General features: G+C 38.5%; 1 protein-coding gene across 1 annotated transcript in view; it reads left to right on the top strand.

Moving 5' to 3' along the window:
* cacng2a (calcium channel, voltage-dependent, gamma subunit 2a) overlaps positions 1-23,009 on the top strand; it is a 91,787-nt gene that overhangs the window by 39,918 nt on the left and 28,860 nt on the right. Inside the window, exon 2 of the mRNA XM_084426850.1 lies at positions 16,953-17,036. Within this exon, the coding sequence (XP_084282976.1) occupies positions 16,953-17,036 (84 nt within the window). The remainder of the gene's footprint in view (positions 1-16,952; positions 17,037-23,009) is intronic.

Here is a 23,009-nt window from a genome sequence, read left to right as displayed (position 1 = left end):
TTGATCTGATTCTGCAGAGGCAGTATTTGGTCGCACTATTATGTCATAATGTGATCAAATCCAAAACGAGTCATTTACGGAGCTTGGTTTTTGGACCAAAGGGTATTGAGCTCTGAAACTTAAACAGAATTTTTATAGTACAATGACCTCTTACATCTCAAAAGATCAAGGAAAATTCCTCAATTCATGACTCCTTTAAAAATGTTTAGATGTTTTACTGGAAAACAAGACAATACAATATAGATTAACTTTGATGCACAAGCTATGCAAATCCCTTCTAATGCACAACATGGGTCTAAAATGACCTGTATTCATTTCCTATGTCATTTCATGCATGGCTGGGCATTTTTTTTGTTTCATCTTTTGAAATCACTTTATTTCAGCATTTAATATTCCATGATCTATGAATATTCAAAATATCTTGTTTTCAATGATCACAAATTATTATTTTAATATTTCCTGTATAATATTTAATATTTTGTGTTACTTCATCAAGTTTACACACGGGTCAAAAATGACCCATCTATGCAAGCGTGATAAAAAAAAAAAAAAAATACAGAAAACGTTTTGTTAAAATAACAAAATAAAATTTTGTTTACTTTTAGCAGTTATTTACATCAACACATTTACTGTAACACTTGAAATATTTTTATTTGCCACTTTGTCACACATAACATTCATGTATAACCAATACCACTGAAATTGAACTGTAGTGTAGTGCAACTGTAGTGAATTGCAACTTTTAATTGAATTTAAAAAAAAAACGGACAAAATAAAATCACATCATCTTAAATTGCCATCTCAGTGCTTACATGTCTCGCAAATGACAACTACACGTTTGTGTTCCTTGCACACGGCCTGGTGCACTCTTCGACTGGCCCTCCAGCTGATGTCCTCCTGTGGTCGGGTTGCGTTTTGTCTTTTAATAATTTGTTACATTTATATAGCGCTTTTCTCTGAACTCAAAGTGATTTACATGGAAGGGGGGAATCTCCTCAACCGCCACCAATGTGCAGCATCCACCTGGATGATGGACGGCAGCCATAGTGCACCAGAAGACCCACCACACACCAGCTTATTGGTGGAGAGGAGACAGAGTGAAGCAAGCCAATCAGTATGGGGATGATTAGGAGGCCATGATTATGGACAGAGGCCAATGGGCAAATTTGGCCAGGATGCCGGGGTTAAACCCCTACTCTTTTTCCGAAGGACATTGTGGGATTTTTAATGACCACAGAGAGTCAGGACCTCGGTTTAACATCTCATCCGAAGGATCCCACATCTTCTCATTGCCTCTGTAATATGGTTTTGAAGGTGGGACGTGCCCTCCAAGCACCTCTTCATATGGGGCATGACAAGCTCCTTGACCATGCACCTCCTTGATGAATAGCCGTCGTGCATTGGTCTCATCACCCATGTAATCAGGGTGTTGTGCAGTGAAGTTGGTGTAGGCATTGAGGGTGGCAACATCCAGCACATTGTAGTATTGGATCATTTCTGGTTTCTTAACACTGTTATCATCCACTTTTTTCTTCATGCATGGTGCTCAGGAGGACAACAGCCTTTCCCTTCTTCAACACATAGCTTACCATGGTCATGTTACTATTGAATCCAAATTCTGAGCTATGCTTCTCCCTCAGTTTGGATGGCTTCATCATGACAGGCGGTATGTCTGGCTTGTTCTGGTGAAGAGTCCAATAGCATTGATTTATGACAACAAATAAAAATATTATATACTTGTTCTATTTCAACTTTTATTTTGTTGACCTAGCTAACATTAGATATAATAGAATATGTCAACAGCAAGCTAGCTAATAGTATTGGACATTTTTCTCTTTCTTACTGATTTCAAGGTCAAGGTAACCGTAGCCTAACATTCAAATATTATGTCCAGTTGTCTTTCACAAAATATCAAATATTTTCTGTGATTTTTTTTTTAATATATATATATATATATATACAAAATAAGACTTACATGCATGAAATATACAAAATCAGCCGTGCTGAGTTGTGAAATGTGTGGCAGGTGAATAGTTTTCTGCAGTAAATATGTTCCTACTTACAAAAATGTACAAATACAAAGGTTCCTATATGGGTCATTTTTGACCCATGTGTGTAAAATTGATGTAGAAATACAAAAACTGTGTTTGTTTATAAAGTAAGAAAGGAAAAATAAACATAATGATTTGTGGAAATCAAAAACAAGATATTTAATGAATACCTGGATTAATAAATGATAAAATACATTTCTTTCAAAGATTCAGCAAAGAAACACTCAGCCATGATTGAAATAACTTAGGGAATGAATACGGGTCATTTTAGACCCATGTTGTGCATTAGAAGGGTAGTGACACAAAAACTATTTTTATTCGAAAAGATATAAAAAAAAATAAAAAAAAATAAGGATTTGTAATGATCTAAAACAAGTTAATAGAGGAATACCTGGAATACTGAATGATGAAATTAATTTCTTGCAAAGATATAGAAAATAAAAACTCAGTCGGGTCACTTTAAACCCATGTTGTGCATCAAAGGGTTAAGAAAATATATATTTTTTATTGTCTGTGTGGGATTAAACACCTTTCAGGCGGACATGAACACGGTGTACCTCAGCCTGATATAGATACTGAGAGAATGAGAAAGAAAAGAGAGAGGCGAGAAAAGAACAGCACATGCAGATCTTTGACCAGCTGTTTTTAGAACGCCCTCCAGTCCCCATTGGTTGTAAGCCCCATTCCTCTCTCTTCTCCTTTCTATCCTCCTTTTCCTCTCTCCCCATGTGCTCATTCACTTGTTTTATCCCTATCACCCTTCACTCTGTTTTACTGTGTATTGTCTTTCCTATAGTTTGGTGAGGAACCATGAAAATACTTTTTGTCCACTGCCCTCTTTCCTTGCACCATTAAGTCATGTTTCTTTGCAAAAGTTTTGCACATCTTGACCTTTTATTTGCTCTCATTCACATGTGGGTCCTATGGTCCTTTGTTTAATGAATCTGTCTATCATTCATTTGGAGTTCTGTTCTGTTCTCTGCTCTTTTCTTCAAGGTGAAAAATGAATTGAGGATGACCCAAAAAAGTTTGCCTGGAAACTAGGATAAGAACATCTGTTGTCCTACTAGCGACACCATGTGCGGTAAATAGACAGGGTGACATCTGAATGTAAGCTCTTCACCGTTCCCCCTTCCCTCGTTTATACTGTATGTTCGGGAGAATCCGAAAGGAAAAAGCTGGTTTAACTTAGCTTATATATTTGATTTGATTATTTTAATGAATATTATATTATATTATATTAGGCCTATATATTTGTTAAAATAAATTGTAACTTATATTTTAATAAAAATATATATTTATTTACGATAATAAAAAATTATACACATAATAATGTAATTTATTAAATATAACATTATTTTTCATTAAAAATATTTGATATATGGGCACATGCCACCAGTTTAGGTGGGCGTGACTACAGCTAAATAATTTAACCTTTCTCTGCAATCTCTACTTTTCTCACTTTGTCTCTGGCATTCAAGTCTAGCCTACACTTCTCCTAAACATTATTTCCATCTCTCCTTCTCTTGCCTCCACTGCTTCCACTTTCTCTCTTTCTTTACTTGAGCACCCTGTCAGTTCTGATGACCTGGTTCTTGGTAACTGGTCTGGAGTCTCAGATTAGCTCTCCAGTGGAGAGAAAGAGTGAAGGATCATCTCTATAGCTTTGATGTGAATTTCAGCTGGGTCAGATACTCATGACTGCAGTCCCAGAGTAGCCCGTTTTGTATTTGCTGCACAGCGGTACCAAAGGCATAACATTTTAGGAATTTACAAGCTTTGGTTGAGACAGAACATCAGCAACATCAACTTCACACGCTGTCACCAACATGAGGGGCAGGTGGAGACGTGAGAGGGGAGGGTGGGGTTAAAAATGTAGGAGAGAGAAAGCTGATATAAGTGACAAAACTGAAAAGGAAAGGAAGGAAAAGACACAAAAGAGGAGGTTATTTGAGAAAGGGAAGGAAAGGAGGTCTGCCAGGGGAAGGGGGGATGGGTATCACACTGTAGAGAGAGGTGATATGTGTATGTGTGTATGTGTGTGTGGAGGTGGGGGGTGGGGGGGGGGGGGGGGGTGCGACTCCATGATGATGACTGTGGGGTGCAGGCCGCTTTTAGCTGAGCATCAAAGCTAATGTCGAGGGATCTCTGATCCTCAAAAAGTCAACACAAATACTAACAGAATGTATGTGTGTGTTTGTGTGTGTGTGTGTGTGTGTGCATGCTTGGGTTAGCACTGCAAATCACTGTCTAAGGCCCCGGTCGCACCTGACGTGTTTTTTGCAGTGAGAGGGGCCTTTTTTCAGTTAGTTTCCTATGGCAGCGAGCGTTCTGCGCCTGCTGCGCCTCGCGTTTTTGCAGTTGAAAAAAAGCAACTCCGAGCGGAAAAAGTGCCCGACGTCATTGCGTTTTTTTACACTGTCCAATCGAATGAATGGAGAGGCGGGCCTTCTGTTTTAGTGATGGAAGCTACAGTTGCTTGAACGCCCGGAGAGTGCAATGATGGAGGATAAACTTGTGGTGCTCTCGCGGGTTACCAGGACTTAACGAACCGTAACTACCACAATGTTAACAGAAAGTAAATAAAGTTAATAAAAGGCTGATTTGACGTTTACTTGACTGACAGGACAGCTGTTTCAGTGGTTGCCTAGCAACATAAAAAACACAGCGCACTGCTCGTTCTCGAACCTGAAAAACAGAGTGAAAGTAAGGAGTGAGGCATCTGAGTGCCTCAGTTGATCTATGTTTACTTTTTTTGGGGGGGGGGTTGCTGTACTCGCAATCAATAATCCTGAACCATGATGACTGAACGACACAACAGCGGCGTGCGAGATTTTGTATCATAGAAATATATACACAGATCCTCATTAACGCCTTACGTATAGCGGCCCATTGAAACGGCCGCTAATGAGGATTCTATGTATATATACTGAATCTATGATTTCTACAAGCAGAAACCGAGGATAGCGTGGATATTACGTCATTGATAGGCGGCAATGACAAGGGCATTCATTGTCCTTTTGTTGACAGACATGAGTGCATGGAGTATGTCAGAAATTGAATATGCAACTGAACATCCAGTATAGACAAATGTCAGCCGTTAAGTGACTGAACACCACTGGGCGGGGCCTATGGTGTGATGATGTACAGCTATTTGTTAATGTCTTGCTCTGGCATATGCATACATATATTTGCTGTGACGTCACAGATCCCGCAATATCAAAACGAGTCATTTCTGGAGCTTAATTAAATAAATGCTTTGTTTATGATCAGGAGGATGTTTTAAGCTATGAAACTTCCAGGATGTTTTAATGGTACAAATATCTCTTACAGTCAAAAGATCAAGGCAAATATGATTTCTCATGTCATGACCTCTTTAAATCCATGAAGGAATTTAGGGGTCAGTTGTCTCCTTTTAAGAAAACAAACCCAACCAAACCAGTTCAGCTTCTACAATTACTATATGAATATTAGAGCTGTCAATTTATATGAACAAAAAAGTCAATCAACAAAATATAAATGCAAAAACACAATTAATAATGTGTCATAACCCATTTGCAAAACTGCTATACAATTTTCCTACCATCTGAGAAATTCAGAAAATGGCTCAAATGTCTGTTCACACAATTTTGGATTCAAATACCCCTGGATGGTGCATAAGGGGAAAAAATGAAGCAGAACACAGGAGTAAAAGGACACATTTTAAAACACTTTTAAACTGTAAACACGTGTCTTAAAAAACACTGTCCTCAAGGCACAAGACACTGAAAAACCACATAAAGCATAAAGCAATTGTCAAAGATGGCCATGTTCATGTATCCATAGATTAACATTTTATAAAAACATAGGAGTACAAGAATGTGTCCTGTGCAAATGGCCTCTAATTATGAAAATTTCACTTGCAAATTCTATTGCTGTGGACTGTATGCCAATCAGAGATGTACTCAGTGATATGCAAATTAAACAAATACTATGTTGCCTTCTAAAGAAAATTACCCCGGTTTCACAGACAAAGCTTAAGCTAGTCCCAGACTAAAATGCATGTTTGGGCTGTTTTAAAGCAATTTGCACTGGCAAATCTTAAAATACGTCAGTGGCATTGTTTTGTCTCAAGTCTCAATGTACACCAGTTTGACTGAATTTAATCGATTGACAGCACTAACGATTATATAAATTTGCTGGTATTCATAAAGACCTAAACTAGGTGTACGGTGTACCACTACAGTAATGTTTCACACACATATGAAAAACTGCATGCAAGCTAAATCAAGTTGAACAAGCTAATAAATGATAAATGATCAGTTTTAACCAGCTAGTTCATCAGAAGCTGGTTTTAGCTGGATTTGTACTAGGAAAATGGCTGTAACATTTACTGAGCATCTAATTTCTGAAGCTGTTACACCTAACCTGGAACGATCCAAAACACACAGCACCCATTCACCAATCCAGCATCATTATTTATGCCAAGGCACATGCACACACAGACAGAGCACCTGCTGGGAACGGTACGAACAGAGCTCTCCTGGCGACGTACTCCAGCACACACCTCACCAGCAGGATTATTGAGATTAATAACTGGTGATTATTAAGATGAATACACCGATTATGTCTGTTGTGCCTTATGCTGCCACTGTCGTTAATTAAGGCCACATCGTTAGCACACCAACGGCAGATATTAACCCCATACCCATCCATCCCCATCACCGAGGGCAACGGTAACCATGGAGTGCTTGCTACACCTCACTGTGGTTTTGGTATAAAGTATTTGGTTATTAAGATACAGTACAAACATTAAGGGCTCTTTAACCACAGCAAAGTAACATTCATATGTTGTTCAGTAGCTTCACTGCTGAAAAAAAAATGCTTAAACCGGCCTAAGATGGTTAGGTTAGTCTGGTCTGTTTTGATGGTTTTAGACAGGTTGAGGGCCTGCTAAACCTAATAAATACCAGTTAGGAAAGGTTGGGAGACCATTTGGACCAGATTAACACCAGCTTGGCCTGGGAGACAAGGTAGACCATCTTAAACAAGCTCCAAGACTCCATATAGCAACTTCCTTACTAACTATTAATAAGCAATAAATATGAAGGAGTTTACTGAGGCAAAAGTCGTAGTTTATAGTGAATATGTGTTCCCCAAACTAAAGTGTGACCAAACATTTTGGATAAGTTTTAGTTATATTTATAGGTATATTTCCTCATATATTGTTGGTCATTTATATATAGTGGGGAGAACAAGTATTTGATACACTGCCTATTTTGCAGGTTTTCCCACTTACAAAGCATGTAGAAGTCTGTAATTTTTATCCTAGGTACTCTTCAACTGTGAGTGACAGAATCTAAAACAAAAATCCAGAAAATCCCATTGTATGATTTTTAAGTAATTAATTTGCATTTTATTGCATGACATAAGTATTTGATACATCAGAAAAGCAGAACTTAATATTTGGTACAGAAACCTTTGTTTGCAATTACAGAGATCATACGTTTCCTGTAGTTCTTGACCAGGTTTGCACACACTGCAGCAGGGATTTTGGCCCACTCCTCCATACAGACCTTCTCCAGATCCTTCAGGTTTTGGGGCTGTCGCTGGGCAATACGGACTTTCAGCTCCCTTCAAAGATTTTCTATTGGGTTCAGGTCTGGAGACTGGCTAGGCCACTCCAGGACCTTGAGATGCTTCTTACGGAGCCACTCCTTAGTTGCCCTGGCTGTGTGTTTTGGGTCGTTGTCACGCTGGAAGACCCAGCCACGACCCATCTTCAATGCTTTTATTGAGGGAAGGAGGTTGTTGGCCAAGATCTCGCGATAAATGCCCCATCCATCCTCCCCTCAATACGGTGCAGTCGTCCTGTCCCCTTTGCAGAAAAGCATCCCCAAAGAATGATGTTTCCACCTCCATGCTTCACGGTTGGGATGATGTTCTTGGGGTTGAACTCATCCTTCTTCTTCCTCCAAACACGGCGAGTGGAGTTTAGACCAAAAAGAGATTGACCGTCATCTTGAACTTCTTCCATTTTCTAATAATTGCGCCAACAGTTGTTGCCTTCTCACCAAGCTGCTTGCCTATTGTCCTGTAGCCCATCCCAGCCTTGTGCAGGTCTACAATTTTATCCCTGATGTCCTTACACAGCTCTCTGGTCTTGGCCATTGTGGAGAGGTTGGAGTCTGTTTGATTGAGTGTGTGGACAGGTGTCTTTTATACAGGTAACGAGTTCAAACAGGTTCAGTTAATACAGGTAATGAGTGGAGAACAGGAGGGCTTCTTAAAGAAAAACTAACAGGTCTGTGAGAGCCGGAATTCTTACTGCTTGGTAGGTGATCAAATACTTATGTCATGCAATAAAATGCAAATTAATTATTTAAAAATCATACAATGTGATTTTCTGGATTTTTGCTTTGTAGGAAAACCTGCAAAATCGGCAGTGTATCAAATACTTGTTCTCCCCACTGTATAGAACAGCTTACACCAGCCTAGGATGGCCCATTTAGTTTACACCAGAAATATATTGTTCAATTTGAAAATATATTTCATTTAAACCTTCAAGTGAAAAAATAAATATTACTTAAAGTGGCAATAAAATACATTTCAAGTCTTAAAATACATCTTAGAGGCGACATTTATTTGTAGGTCTTTATGAGAAAATATGATATACTGTATATTTATATTGTGCAAAACATACTGTAAAACATTTACCCCAAATGTATTTGAAGACTGGACTTTGTAAGGATATTTGTAATATAGTTTTTCACTTGAAGATTTAAATTAAATATATTTTCAAATTGAAGGCTTAGATTGCTGCTTGATATAACCATCTGATAGGCCTCAACTGTAACCATGGAAACTCAGACTAATAATGCACAGCTCATGAGGCTGCTGGTAAACTTTTTTGAAACTATTACACCCACCTGCAGCAGGCCAGTAAAAAAAGATGAGATGGGGCGGAGTCTGATGAAAAATCCAAGCTCTCCCTCTCACAGAAAAAAAAACACACAAAAACTAAAAACTAAAATCTGGCCTACTCCTCCACTGAGTTGAACTGAGCTGATTGACACCCCCTACAAACACTCACACACACAAATACATCAAATACATACACACACGAACCCTCTTCAGCTCTGTCTTTAACTGTGTGGGCAACGGCATTGATTTTCTCTTGAGCTGAAGGGATGACATCACTGTTGGAGGGCAGCAGCATGTGGGCGGCTCTTCTGCATGCCTGTCTTTAGTCGAGCAGACGATGATAGGACAATGGCCACCGAGGGGTCGGTGACAGGCGAGGAAAAATGTCAATATCCTTGGTCTATGATAGCAGCAGCAAGAGAGAAAAAGAGCTGTGAAAGGGGTCACTCATTGTTTTTCAACCATTAACACATACACACACACACATACCGTGAGTGAGAAGGGCTGCATAGTGACACTTTCTTCATAGGGAAGACGACTTCAGATATCTAATGAGCCGCATGAAGGGTGGAGATGAGAAGAGAGGAGGACTGCAGGAGAATGCTCCCAATTATCTTTAATAATCCCTCTGTAATCTTTCACACTGAATGGAAATTGTGCGGAAGGGAAAAGCATGGGAAGATAAAGATTACAATTAAAGTAAAAATCACATTTTTTCCATGCAGTAATCTGCCATCGTTGGGCAATGAGCTTTATGTTTTTTCTATGGTCATTCATCTCTAAGAAGCTGAAAGGACTAAAAAGGGAGAATGAAACAATGAGGACAAAGGAGAGGACAGATACTGAGCTATACATATAGTTACTGAGTTGATGTTTTCAGTAGACATCCTGCTGAAAAGACCAGCTTAAACCTGGTTTATGCTGGTTAGTGCTGGTCCGACATGTGGCAAAACTTAGCTGGTTAATCAGCATGGCGTTTCTGATGATACTGGTTGACCAAAGATGTCTTCCTTGGATGCTAGTGGAGAAACATATCTGATTGGGACCAACACAGTTAACACTTTATTTCGATAGTCCACTTTAGACACTCTACTGATACATAACTTTGCAACTACAGTACATGTCAACGAACACTTATTATTTAGAGTATTAGTAGACTGTCTGCTTAATATTGACATGTAGTTGCAAAGTTACTTATCGTCAGTAGAATGTCTAAAGTGGACTATCGAATAAAAATGTAACCCTGGTAAGGTCTGGTCATGCTAAACATGCTAAATACTAATTTGGCAAGGTTGGGAAACCAGTTAGACCATATTAACACCAGTTTGGCTTGGGTGGGAGACTAGTTAGACCATCTTAAACAAGTTCCATATGGCCAAAAAGATCTATTTTCAGATCTATTTTTTTATATATTTGAAAATATACAAAAAAGGTCAATATTCATATTACAAAATTATTTTTAAATATTTTTATATAAATATATTTGATAATTTTTTGTTACTTATAATTTCTCATATATGTATGTATTATAAATGTCTAAAGATATTTAGAAGTATGCCTTGCTTAGTTCCAATAGTTAGGAAGCATAACAAATTGGGGACCAAACTAACACCAACACACAATGATCATGTTAGTAATTAATATATTTTTTAAGCAGCCTATAGACCTTCACTTTGAACTGAATTGAACTCATGGCTTGTTCTGAATTAAATGCGTATAACTGAGAAGAAAGGGGGAGGAAAAAGTAAAGAGATGAATAGTGAGGAGTTTCAGCAGAGAGAAATTGTCCCACTTTTAACCAGCAGTAAATCCCACGCAGTACATCTTTACAATCCAGCACTTACTTAGAGAGACGGATGAGAGAAGACTAGGGGGAAGGTGCATAAAGGCCCCAATGGCTTGAACATAGAAAGAAAACATTGCTGTAGGGAGAGTTTGCTGGAATTAACTTCACATCTCAACACCAACTGAATTCATTAATAAAATACCTAATCTCTCAAAAACAGGGTTCATTTTTTTCCACATCCAAAACTAATATAATTTGTGTGTGTGTGTGTGTGTGTGTTATCAACTATGGGCATGCACTTTTGGTGCCGTGTGTAAACACTTGCAGTCTCATCTAATCGGAAGTAATTTCTTTGTGGCATTCTTCAAAAAATGTTAGATTAAGCTGGCAGACTCTTTTACCAAGCTAAGGCTAATTTCACAGGTAACATTTCATAAATACACACAGCTATGTAAAATAAAATTTTATTTTTGGACAATTTGGCAAATTAGCTTAATTGGAAATCCTAGACAATAAAAATACTGCATTCAAAAATTATTACAACATTTTCCCTTATTGTTCTAGTATTCCTCCATTCATCACATCTCATAGTATTTCGTCTCAACCATTAGTACAGTAGAAGAAAAAAGACTTTACTGGGTCAAAATTATTAGTTGTGGTGGAATGGATTGACTGATATTGATATTGATATTGATATTGATATTGATATTGATAAAATATTTTTTATCAAACAAGGCAGACAGACAGGATCAAATCATTTTCACAAAATAAATATTGAAGTGGTTTATTTTTATTTCACTTTGTTTAGATCAGTTTATAAATGATAAAATATGAATTTCCATAAAAAAAATATTGCAAGGCTGAAATCTGAGACAAGAGAAAAAGAAATAATATAAGACATTTGACAAATAGCAAAAATAAATGCATGTGTAAGTTTAAGACAATTTTAATGTTACCTTCATAAGGAACCTGTTATTTTATTTGAATAGAAATCCACCAAAGAAGTGCATGTAGTTGAAAAAACGCCCACATACATGTGATTGTACCCAAGCAGCCTCAGTTCTCAGGCAGTGTCTATGGAAACCGAATATCCACTGACATGAACAGAGAGAAAAGGCTAGGAAATGGAGAACACAAGAGATGGAGGTTCATCGACTGATGGCGAATGGGAAAGCCTAGTGCGTGGGCTGACTGGGGGTTTCTGCCGCACAAGCACTCATAAATTTGCCCTACCAATCCCTCTCTCTTTCTCTCTCTCCTTCTCTCTCTCTTCTCTTCATCCCTGACCCCCTTCCTTTAAGCATAATGATAATTGCATGCTTTATGAGGAACTGAAGCAGGAGGGCAATGCATAGCTCATCTACACGTCACAAGATAGGATGGGTACAACGACCCCTCTCCGCCATTACAGTGATTAAATAAGACGGACTCTGTCCCTACATCAGCGATCCAGATCATAGTCTTCCTCAGCCCTTGAAACTGGAAGGTCAACTCAGACCTTCAGACTCAACTTTGCTAGTGATAGACGTTTAATTCATGACAGTAATGTCGGTATCATTTTATGAAGTCCTCATGAAGTCTCTGAGATATACACACAAGCATGGCTGTTCTCCGTTTCTCACTAGAGGAGTTAAGGGAGTTTAGAGTTAGGGGACTCTTGTCCATCTTTTGATTATTATTATTTGATTAATAACTATCGGTAAAATATATTTACAACCGTTTCCCGCATACAACATGAATTGCACCAGCCAAATAGGAAACACAGGGCCAGATATACTAAACAGCAAATTAGCGCGAGACTGCAGTCTCATAAATGCGCAGATGGGAGTGGAAAGTTCTGCGGTCGATCTACTGACAATGTGCAAATTAAAGAACACAGACCCATCATCTCATTTCCATTATGACCAACACAATCTACCAAGAGCAAATTTAGCGTAGGGTCACAAACAAGCAGAGACAATGATAATCAGGTGCGGGTAATCTACTAACAACACAGGCGCAGCAAACTAAAAATAGTGTAAAATTAACCAAGTAAATTAACACTAGAGCAGAAAATTCTCTCCATTCTAACACGCTGTACTCAGCAACAACGATCACATTCATGTCAAGCGCAAAATGGGTTAAAACGTGCTTTTTTGGCAAATCTTAGTAAATAGCGTTGCATTATTTATTCAGACACTCTCCTCCCGTAAATTTTGTGTCTGAAAGGGAAACTCTTACAAATGCATATGCAAAAAGTTCAGCCTAAAAAATAACCCTGTTCATGCCTTTTCAGCGCAAATTTTTCACTGTGTGTGTCTTTAGTAAATACTAACAGTAGTTTTTTAACACTATATGAGTGTTTGTGCTGGTACAAGCTGTTAGTAAATCTGGTCCATATTTTTATAATACTGTATTTATTGATTTATTTTTGTAAAGGCAACATCTTTAATGAGTCTAATTTACTCTGAACACAATAACTTGAATAAAACGAATCCTCAGCGCATGCAGCAATTGCACTTTAAGTGGCATGCAAAAATGGCAAAACAATTTCATGAATTTAGCCGTTTGTCATTATACATCATCATTTGTGTATGTGAAAGACATTATAAGCTGAAGCAGAAAAGATTAAAATATTTTAAAATGGTCAATATCAGGTCGTGATATTAAAGATACGTAATTTGATACTTGAACAATATCATATATGTATTTTGACACATAAAGAACCTAAAGTGCATAACATTTCATACATGAACAGGACATTTGTACTTTAAGGAAACCACCTTTTCCCTTTCATTCTATGTTTGTAATCTTTGTTCGGTTTTTCCTTCTACTCTGTCCTGCTCTTCCCTTTCATCTTCACCCTCTCTCTCTCTCTCTCTCTCTCTCTCTCTCTCTCTCTCTCTCTCTCTCTCTCTCTCTCTCTCTCTCTCTCCTCTCCCACCCCTGCTCCAGCTAATTGCCGCAGAGCTCACTGATAGAAATCAATGTGCAATGTTTGATTGTGAGCCAAAGCACAGGAAGGTGAAGCAGAGCAATGAACATCACAAATACACAAACATACAAACTCAGCACTTGCATATCTGATGCTCGGTTGATTAAGAGGTGTCGGACACAACCCTTGTGCATTTGTTGGGTTTCTCACAGAACCCCTGAATCAATCTGACCATAACGCCATTAGCTATATATGAGCTTGCTTATTATTCATTTATTGCATTAAAGTCAACCTCAAATGGCTTTGAGCAGCATAAAATCCAATAACTGACAAATCCAACAGAGTAAAAGATGCTGCTACTGCTATAAAATCTATTAGCAAACATTTTCAGCCTTTTTACATTGAGACAAAACTTAAAGAGATAGTTTATTCAAAAAAGTATAATTATGTCATCATTGACTCACCATCATGTTATTCCAAGACTTTCTTCTGTGAAACACACAAAATATATTTTTGACTCTGTATTTTTATTAGGCAATGAATGTGGGGTCCAATGTATGGACAAAAACAGAAAGGGCCCTATTTTAACGATCTGAAACGCAAGTATCAAGCACGAAACGCAAATAACTTTGTGGGCGGGTCTTGGGCGCTGTTGCTATTATACCGGCGGGATAAATGACTCTTGTGCCCGACGCAAATCTAAAATGGGTTGGTCTGAAGTAGCTTCATTATTCATAGGTGTGGTTTGAGCATAACATGAAATAAACCAATCAGAGCGACATCTCACATTCCCTTTAAGAGCAGGCGCGCTTGTTCCATGGCGGATTGATATTATAACGGCAGATTTGCCAGGCAGGCGCACGCCAGGAGCGGTTCACAGCCGAGGAGAGCAACGTTCTCGTCAGGGCCGTAAAAGACAGAGAAGTTACATTGGGGATGGGAAAAACCCACCCAAATTAGCTTCGGTTAAACAGGCGTATAATAATTTGGGTAAATGTGTAAGCTAGATTTATGCCTATTTTTTCACATCTTCATGGACACAACAATGATTTCCCTCGTGTGTTAATATTTTTCCTTGTAATAATGTATGGTTTTCTAAAAATGAGAACTGCTGCGTCTGTGAGTAGATGAGATAAGCAAAGTGTATGCGCGTTGTGCACACGCTACATTGATTACGGCCAAGCATGCGCCCTTAAAATAGCATATGAATAACATGCGCAAACACGGAATTGTTTTCTAAACCTGCAAAATAGCACCAGGGAACATTTGCACCGGAACACGCCTCCTCTTTGCGCTGAACCGCCCCCGGGAGCGCAAGTTAATTTCCTAATTTACCGACGTGCGTCTGTGGAGGGAAAAGTCCGCTGTGCGCGGGTGCAAAATAGGAATGATACATGCGTCGGTGTACAAAGTCAATTGCGCTGGGTGCAAGATAGGGCCCAATATCTTTTAGTGAGTAAATGGAAACTTGTTTTTTTGGGTGAACTATCACTTTATGGGTGAAATTGATTCTAATCCTTTAGTATAATAAAACTCCTTGACTCAGGAGGGCTTCAGCAAACTTCCAAGGGCCATTATTCAATTTCTCATTATTCAAATGAACACATTATTATTAATACAATTAATATTGATATTAATATATTAAAGAACCTAACTTAAAACTGCATCATTAAATTAAGTTAATTAAAACTAATAACTATAATTTCTGATTATTTCCCAGCCTCTTTATCATAATTATAGTAGGAAAACTGGAGGACATGTCTTACCTTACTGTATATGGCCTTATAAGATTGTTTTGGACATTGAAGGGCTTTTGAGTCAAAATGGTTGGGACCACTGGCTTAATTTATCTTTCTGTAATTGAGCACTATTCAAAAGTTACTATGTATTCTGACAAAATAATATTTTTTGTGAATCACAATTATTTCATTATATTATAGTAGAATTTTTACCAGTGGGCGATTCTTTTTGAAGGACTGTCGAAAAGCAAGACATTTCCCCCCTCTCTGTTACCTTTCACAAGCACAGTCGCTCAGGTTTGGGTGCACGTTCTTGTGGTGCCACCAGCCAAGCAGAATAGTTCTTTTTCAGTTCTCAAGTGATTAGTCACATGACATTTTACAACTCTAATTGTAAATCCACTCGCTTCAAGACACAATTGTTTTGCAGATTTTAAATCCAGCATTTTCAGCTCCAGCGAATGCTAACGGATAGCTTTTTGTCCAGGTATTATATAATGGTTTAACAGACATTTTGATTGCAATTCCGTTTGGTGACACAAGTGGCACAGAAATTACAGACTTCACCTCAAAGTGTTCTTAAAAATGCTTTATTCTATTTTCTTAAAGCAAAAGCTGTCATCTTGAAACTGAAGCGAAAACCAATACTGACAGACGAGACAAAAAAAAAAAAAAACTAATCGACTAACCCTGTAAAAGCAGAAGGTACTGCTCGCCTGTTATCTTTCTTCTCGACCTGAAAGCCTAGTGGAACAGACTGTATGGAGTAGAGAGACTAGTGTAAATCTGTCTACATGAAAGCTTCTTTGATAGGCCTCTACTCTCATCTCATCTCACCAAGCATGCCACTAATGTTCTGCCTCCCAGCCAAAATATCCCCAGCAACACCTGGCACCATGAAGAAGAAGAAAAAACTGATTAAATCATTAGAGAAACACATGGGAGGACGGAAAAGAGAGAGTGGGAGATGAAGGAGGGAGAGTGGTGAGGTAACGGGGGGGTTGGATGAACAACTTCATAAGCTTGGCACTGTGCTCCTGGTGCCGTGCCCGTTGTTTATGTCCACACACACATCAAAGGCTGCGGTAATCGCTGCTGTTTGCAGGCCCACATCTCCAGTTCACCTTGACTGACCTGTAATGCACTACGGGCCAAAGCAGTGGCGGAGGGTGGCAGGTTCCTCACTGAGCAGGCCAAAAAGTGTCTGAACCTGGGCGTTGGCATGTCAGGTTCTTCTAGCACGCTTAATAAATGAACATTAGGAGATGAGCTTCCCATAGCACAGCGGTTGGAGCAGCTCCAGGTCTTCACCAGCTGTGCTGCTCTTGTTTACAAGCCACCGCCTGCTGCTGGAGTGGCCTCGCGACAGGCCTCTGCTCCGAACCGCATCCTCGGGCTCGCTTGAGTAGCCGAGCCCAACCCGAGTGCATGTGCGCTGGGTCTGAACATCCTCACATGTCCCTCGGTGCCCTCTGAATAAGCATAAAGTCATACAAAACGTGGAAATGTGGTGTTTGAATTCACAAACCTAACTCTGCAACTATGTTTCTCTGTTACAGGAAACTTCAAAGGATTGTGTAAGCAGATAGATCACTTTCCAGAAGACACAGATTATGAAGCAGATGCCTCAGAGTACTTCTTACGTGAGTGCCTCCTTAGTGTTTCTGTGACAGTATTCATGTTCTCACCATCTTGTTCTTCCTTGTTCAATCTGTGAGGCATTTCAAATAGTACCAGATATGCTATTTTTGCCCAAGTGCTGTTACTGCTGAAACAACTGCTGGGGTGGGGGGATCCTTAAACTACATACAATCTTTGGGGAAAAAAAAAGTTTGGGGAAGGTTATTTCCAGGCCCACAAAACTCTGCAGGTTTCCCATGATTCACAGACTTAAATATATTCTTTGCTAATAATTACAAAATATTTGTAAAAGTATTAAAATTGTACTATTATTCAAATAAAAATAACTTTTAACTTTCAGACACCAATAGGAATGTAGTACTCTAACCACTAGCTCATAGTCATTCTTTTTTATTTTTAATTAAAAAAGGTAATCAAATATTAAAATTGTACTAATAATTAAAATATTAAATATTGTGGATTATTTTAGCTTTCAGCTACAAATAGGAATGCAGTACTCTAACCGCTGTTTAAATAAATAGTTATTCTTGTTCTTAGTTTTTTTAATTAAAATGTAATCAAATATTAAAACTCTATTAAAATATTAAATAATGTGGGTCATTTTAGCTACCAATAACAATGCAGTAATATAACTGTCATGAAACACATTTTACCATGTTTACTGTCAATTCTTTTCACAAAATTCAGCAGATTTCCCACCAACAACAAAAATTAGCAAAAATGCAATCAATTCATAAATAAATAAATAAAAATAGATTCTGTCTGGGCCTGGTTATTACTTCCCAGCTGTTGCTGGCAGTGAAATGTCTCTCACGCTAAATGACTGCAACAGAGATGTATTTCAAGTAATATCCTAGTTTTTACTTTGTTCCACCTATCTTTGGTTTTCTCATGCTGTTCAGCCGTGTAAGGATGGTCTGTTGTCTCTGCGGGAGAGTGTGAATGTTTCCTCACTCTGTTTAGACTCTCAGCAGCGGCAGACTCTAGCTCGTACAGTACAGCTCAACTAGGCCCGATTACAGTACACTGGCTCCCTCGTAAACACAGAGCATTGATTTCCACTCTTTTTTCGTCTGTGCAAGCAGACCCAGGAAGTGAGTGTCAAACAAGCCACACGCATCAATCCTAAACTCACAAGCAGGACTATCAGTTACTGTCATCAAAACAAGGGCCTGAATTGACTGGAAACAACATGGTAACAACCAAGAGTAATTAAAGATTCTGGAACTGTTGTGGACGAGGACAATGGCAGACTGGAGGGAGAGAGGAAAAATTAGTCTAAGTGCTGGATTTAAGGGCGCGTCCTGGCCCATTGGGACTGTTTTTGGACTGGCTGAACAAGTGCTAAAGCAGTGTTAATATTGTCAACGAAATTACTGATGATTAAAGGATTTTAAGTAAAACATACTAGGGGTGTAACAGTTTGCAATTGTGACTTTTGAAGTCACGGTTCGGTATGTTTTTGGTACAGCAGTTATCATTTAATGACGTTGCTGTCATCTCGTCATCATCTTCTTCCTCATCAGCTTATGCTACATGACTTTTGGCTGGATTTTGCTGTCGCAGACAGATTTCCAAGGTCTGCGACAAAACCCCCGGATCATTTGATATTATCACCATGTGATCTTGTAGTGCGTGCAATGCAACGACAAGGTGGAACTAATCCAGCCAATCACAGTGCAGATGGTGTAAATGGAAAGCTCTCACAAGCTCTCAATTGCGTGAATTTCTCGCTTGAATTTATTTGAGAACATGTTTATTTTCCCCTCTGTTGGTCAGAACTGCCTCTTGACCAAATTTCTGGTAGTTTGTGCACCTCGTCAGCGTTGTGTTGTGTAGTAGGGGACAGCGGGGCACAACCTAACGCGGGGCTAGTTGTAACACCCTTGTTTTAAATACTTCTACACATGCTAGCATGACAAAACTGTTTTAGTGTTTTAACAAGCTGACATATCAACCCTATAGAGAATTTTATTTGCCAAAATTCAGAAATCTTTGGAAGATATCACTGAACATTTATTTAACCATAGCAAAAGTAAATTTCTTACTTATGTTAATTTTTTATTTAATTTAATCTTTATTTTTGGTGTATATTTTGAATTAGACAAATCTGATATCATTTTAATCTTATATCTGTTATTTAACAGTTAAGATATATATATTTTTTTTGATTAGATCAGATAGCATTTTAAGCTGTCATATGGTCATGTTACAATGTGCCCCACCTATGGGGCATGTTGTCACATTTCACTTCCATTCTTTCGGGGTATATCAAGAAAAAAGTATATACTGTATTTATAAAACAAAACCATATAATTGTACTAGACGTGTGAAATTAATGTGGGAAAAAATAAATACTCTAAACCCTAAGTAGATTTACACAAACTGAGAAAGTCAAAAAGCGTTAGGTTGTGCCCCGCTGTCCCCTATGCGTTGCTATGACAAGACGACGACAGATGACAAGAAAACTTAAACTGTGAGCACCACAGCAGTTCAGGTAGTCTTACAGTCCTGTAGTGTGAGGTTGCCCTTAGTCCTGGAAAAAAAGGTCATCAACAAAGTTTTTTTGTCATAGATTTTGTTACTGAAATTAACACTAGGCTATTACAATCCGTTTGTTTGCGTGGTCCGCAACTCCTTTATTGAAGTGTAACAGAGACTCGCTTGCTGTCAGAATGAGCCATTATGCAAAATGGAAACACTTGTGTGACCTTTAACATTTATAGATAATGATACAACCGTAAAATGTAAATTATGCGCTGAGGAAAAAGGTCTCAAATGCATTAAACAGCAGAAGCATCTGACAGGAGGACAAGCCACTTTAAACTGCAAGCTTATGGGTTAGTTTGAAGTGCTTATTATAAAGCAAATCTAATGTTTTGGACAACTTGGATCATGCACTTCTCCCGCTGCAGTTCACTCTGTGTTCTTTGTTATTTTTTATAAGTATTATTATCATATTAAATATATATCGCTATAAACGTATTTTCCCATATGACGGGGGAAACTCTGAGTTTTAAATTACAATCAGCACGCACAGAAGTTTCCCACTTTTACCCCCGTTTGTTACACATGCATGCTGAAGCAAAAGAGCCTTACCAACAATTTTATGTATATAGAATATATAAAGAAAATAAACGTTTTGAATAATCCAATCATAGTCAAAATTATGCACATGCACAATAAAGTAAACTTAACTATGCAGAATGTGTAAATCACAATGTAAATACATTTGTTCCGTATAAACAAACAAAAACACTGACAATGAATAACTAAGCATGGCCGTTGTGACGCATCACCATGAACACCAGGTTTTTGAAATGCTGTGTCAAGTAAAACACATGGGACACCTGAGTTGTGTGCTATTCACGTATGCTTCGTCCAGCTGAATGACCACTAACTGATCCAAATCAACATATATAACATTTTCAACTATGTTACTTCTTGTTTATATCAGCTCAGACTGTAACATTTAGCAATAATAATATATTAGAATGTCATGTACAGCCAAGAGCCTTAGAATCACAGCCAAGGAATCAGGCTCATCCTTCAGAGCATTTGCCCATCCAGTCAGAACCGTTTAACCTACTTAACCGAACACCCATTGGTTAGATGATGATATCAGATAAAAGACCATACAATTATCTCAGTACAGAGCCTTCTTCGGTATCAAAGCTTCATGCATCACCCCAAACAGGTGCCTGACCTGCTGTAATTGAATCTTCGCTAAGCCTGTGATTATAGCTCATGCATTTAAACAGCGCAGGTTACGCAGTTATGCGGCAGCATTGACCCCATTGCAGTTGATCGTTAATTGACAATGTCATAATGATGCATTCACTTTCTGAGCGCCCGGGTCTCAATCTGAACGTCTGAGTTGGATCTGTCCAAGCATGTCTCGCGCTTTGGGCTGCTAGGTGGGTGCAGAGTCAGTCACATTGCATGCGAACTCCCTCCACAGATAAAGCCTTGCCAATGAGTCTTGGTGCTTTGATCACTTGTGCCTTCCCATATGTTTAGCAATAAAGACAGTTGTGATAACAAGTTGAAACCGCTCAAAGAACGACACCCAGAGAAAGGGGAGAATATTGGGACTAGTGGACAAGGAGTGGTCGAGTTAACATGCAAGCCGGGACAGAGAACTACCGCAGACCTTACACGCTCTGAGTGTGTGTGTGCACGTACAGTATATATGAACGCATGTGTGTTTGTCCTTTTCCTTAGCTGCAATTGGACGAATAGGCCGCAACGCTCCCAGTGGCTTGTGAATTAGGACACTTACTTCCATAAATATTTCAGCCTCTTTCTTATATAGGTCAGTTTTCTGTCTCTCTCACTTTCTCTCCTCTTCTTCCTACTTTTCTTCTCCTTGCCTGTCTATGTCTTATCCTCTTAGACATCTGTTCTGTAGTAACTTTGGTCACCAACTGTGTCCTGAGTGACTGGAGATCTACAAAGTGAGCAGATACAGTGGTGTAGGTTTCAAAAAGTAAGTCATGCATTTACATTTCCTTTATTTTTACCAATACAAGGTAACAAACATTGTGGGTATAAAATGGGTGTTTTAGCTAACCTTAACTACCAAGTTGTTCTGAATCCTTCAAGAGCAGTCCAGTCACTGAGGGATATGCACTATACGCATTGCCACAAGAACTGACTAGCTGAATAGGTAATATTCATAGTATATAATATAATATATATATATATATATATATATATATATATATATATATATATATATATATATATATATATATATATATAATAGGTATATAATAGTGCAAGTGCACTTTTAGCATTGATATTTGCTTGTTGAAAAAGCATGTTGTAATACAGAGTATTTGTTAATGTACAGTTGTAATCGAAATTATTCAACCCCCATTACAAATCACATTTATTCGCAAAATTTACATACTTTTGTAATGAACAAATCAAACAAAAGAAATCAAAATAGCTCAACACAACAAATGTTTCAAGTGGTTTCCCCAAATTCAACTGAAACTGCAACCTTTAATGACTTCTGCAGTCTTAAAAGTATTCAACCCCTTCATGGCAAGCATCTTTAGTACTTAGTAGAACACACTTTTGCTATGACCTGCTGCAACCAAGATGTCTAACCAGACACCAGCTTCTGGCAGCATTTCTGAGGAATCTTAGCCCATTCCTCATGAGCAATGACCTTGGATTTTATAAATGGTTCAAGTCAGGTGACTGTGATGGTCAGTGTAGAATCTTCCAGGACTTCTTCTGCAACCACGCCTTGGTGGAAATGAGGAATATGCTTGGGATCATTGTCCTGTTGGAAGGTCTAATGACGGACAAGCTTCAGCTTCCTCACTGACGGCATGACATTTTCTCCTAAGATTTCCTGATACTTCAATGAATCCATCTTGCCTTCCACACGCTGCTGGTTTCCAGTGCCAGAGGATGCAAAGCAGCCCCAGAGCATCACTGAGCATCACCATGCTTAACTGTAGACAGAGTGTCCTTTTCAGCAGATGCTTCATTCTTCTCTTTCTCCAGACATACAAAGCAGAATCCCAACATATGATATGATTATGATTTTATGATATTAAATATGATTTTGAGCACTTTTCTTGTGCTTTTGGGTCAGTAGTGGTGTACGTCTTGGAGTTCTGGCATGGAAACCCGCATGCGTTTAGTACTCGCCTTACTGTATAAGCTGAAACCGCAGTGCCTGTTGCCACCAAATCTTGCTGCAGGCCTTTGCAGTCACTCGAGGGCTTTTCTGAACCCTCAAACCCACACTAACAACACCTGTTTTGCAGATTTGTGCTGTTGTGAGGGATTCTATTCAGGGGGTTGAATCATTTTAAGACTGCGGAAGTCATTAAAAGTTGCATTTTCAGTTGAATTTGAGGAAACCAATTGAAACATATGTTGTGTTGAGCAATTTCAATTACTTTTCTTTGATTTGTTCATTGCAAACAGCTGAAAGTCTGTACATTTTGCCA

This window comes from Rutilus rutilus (assembly GCF_951802725.1).
Source record: "Rutilus rutilus genome assembly, chromosome: 1".
Taxonomy (NCBI): Eukaryota; Metazoa; Chordata; class Actinopteri; order Cypriniformes; family Leuciscidae; genus Rutilus; species Rutilus rutilus.
The sequence above is the reverse complement of the archived record's forward strand: the minus strand, read 5'-3'. Positions and strand labels throughout refer to the sequence as shown.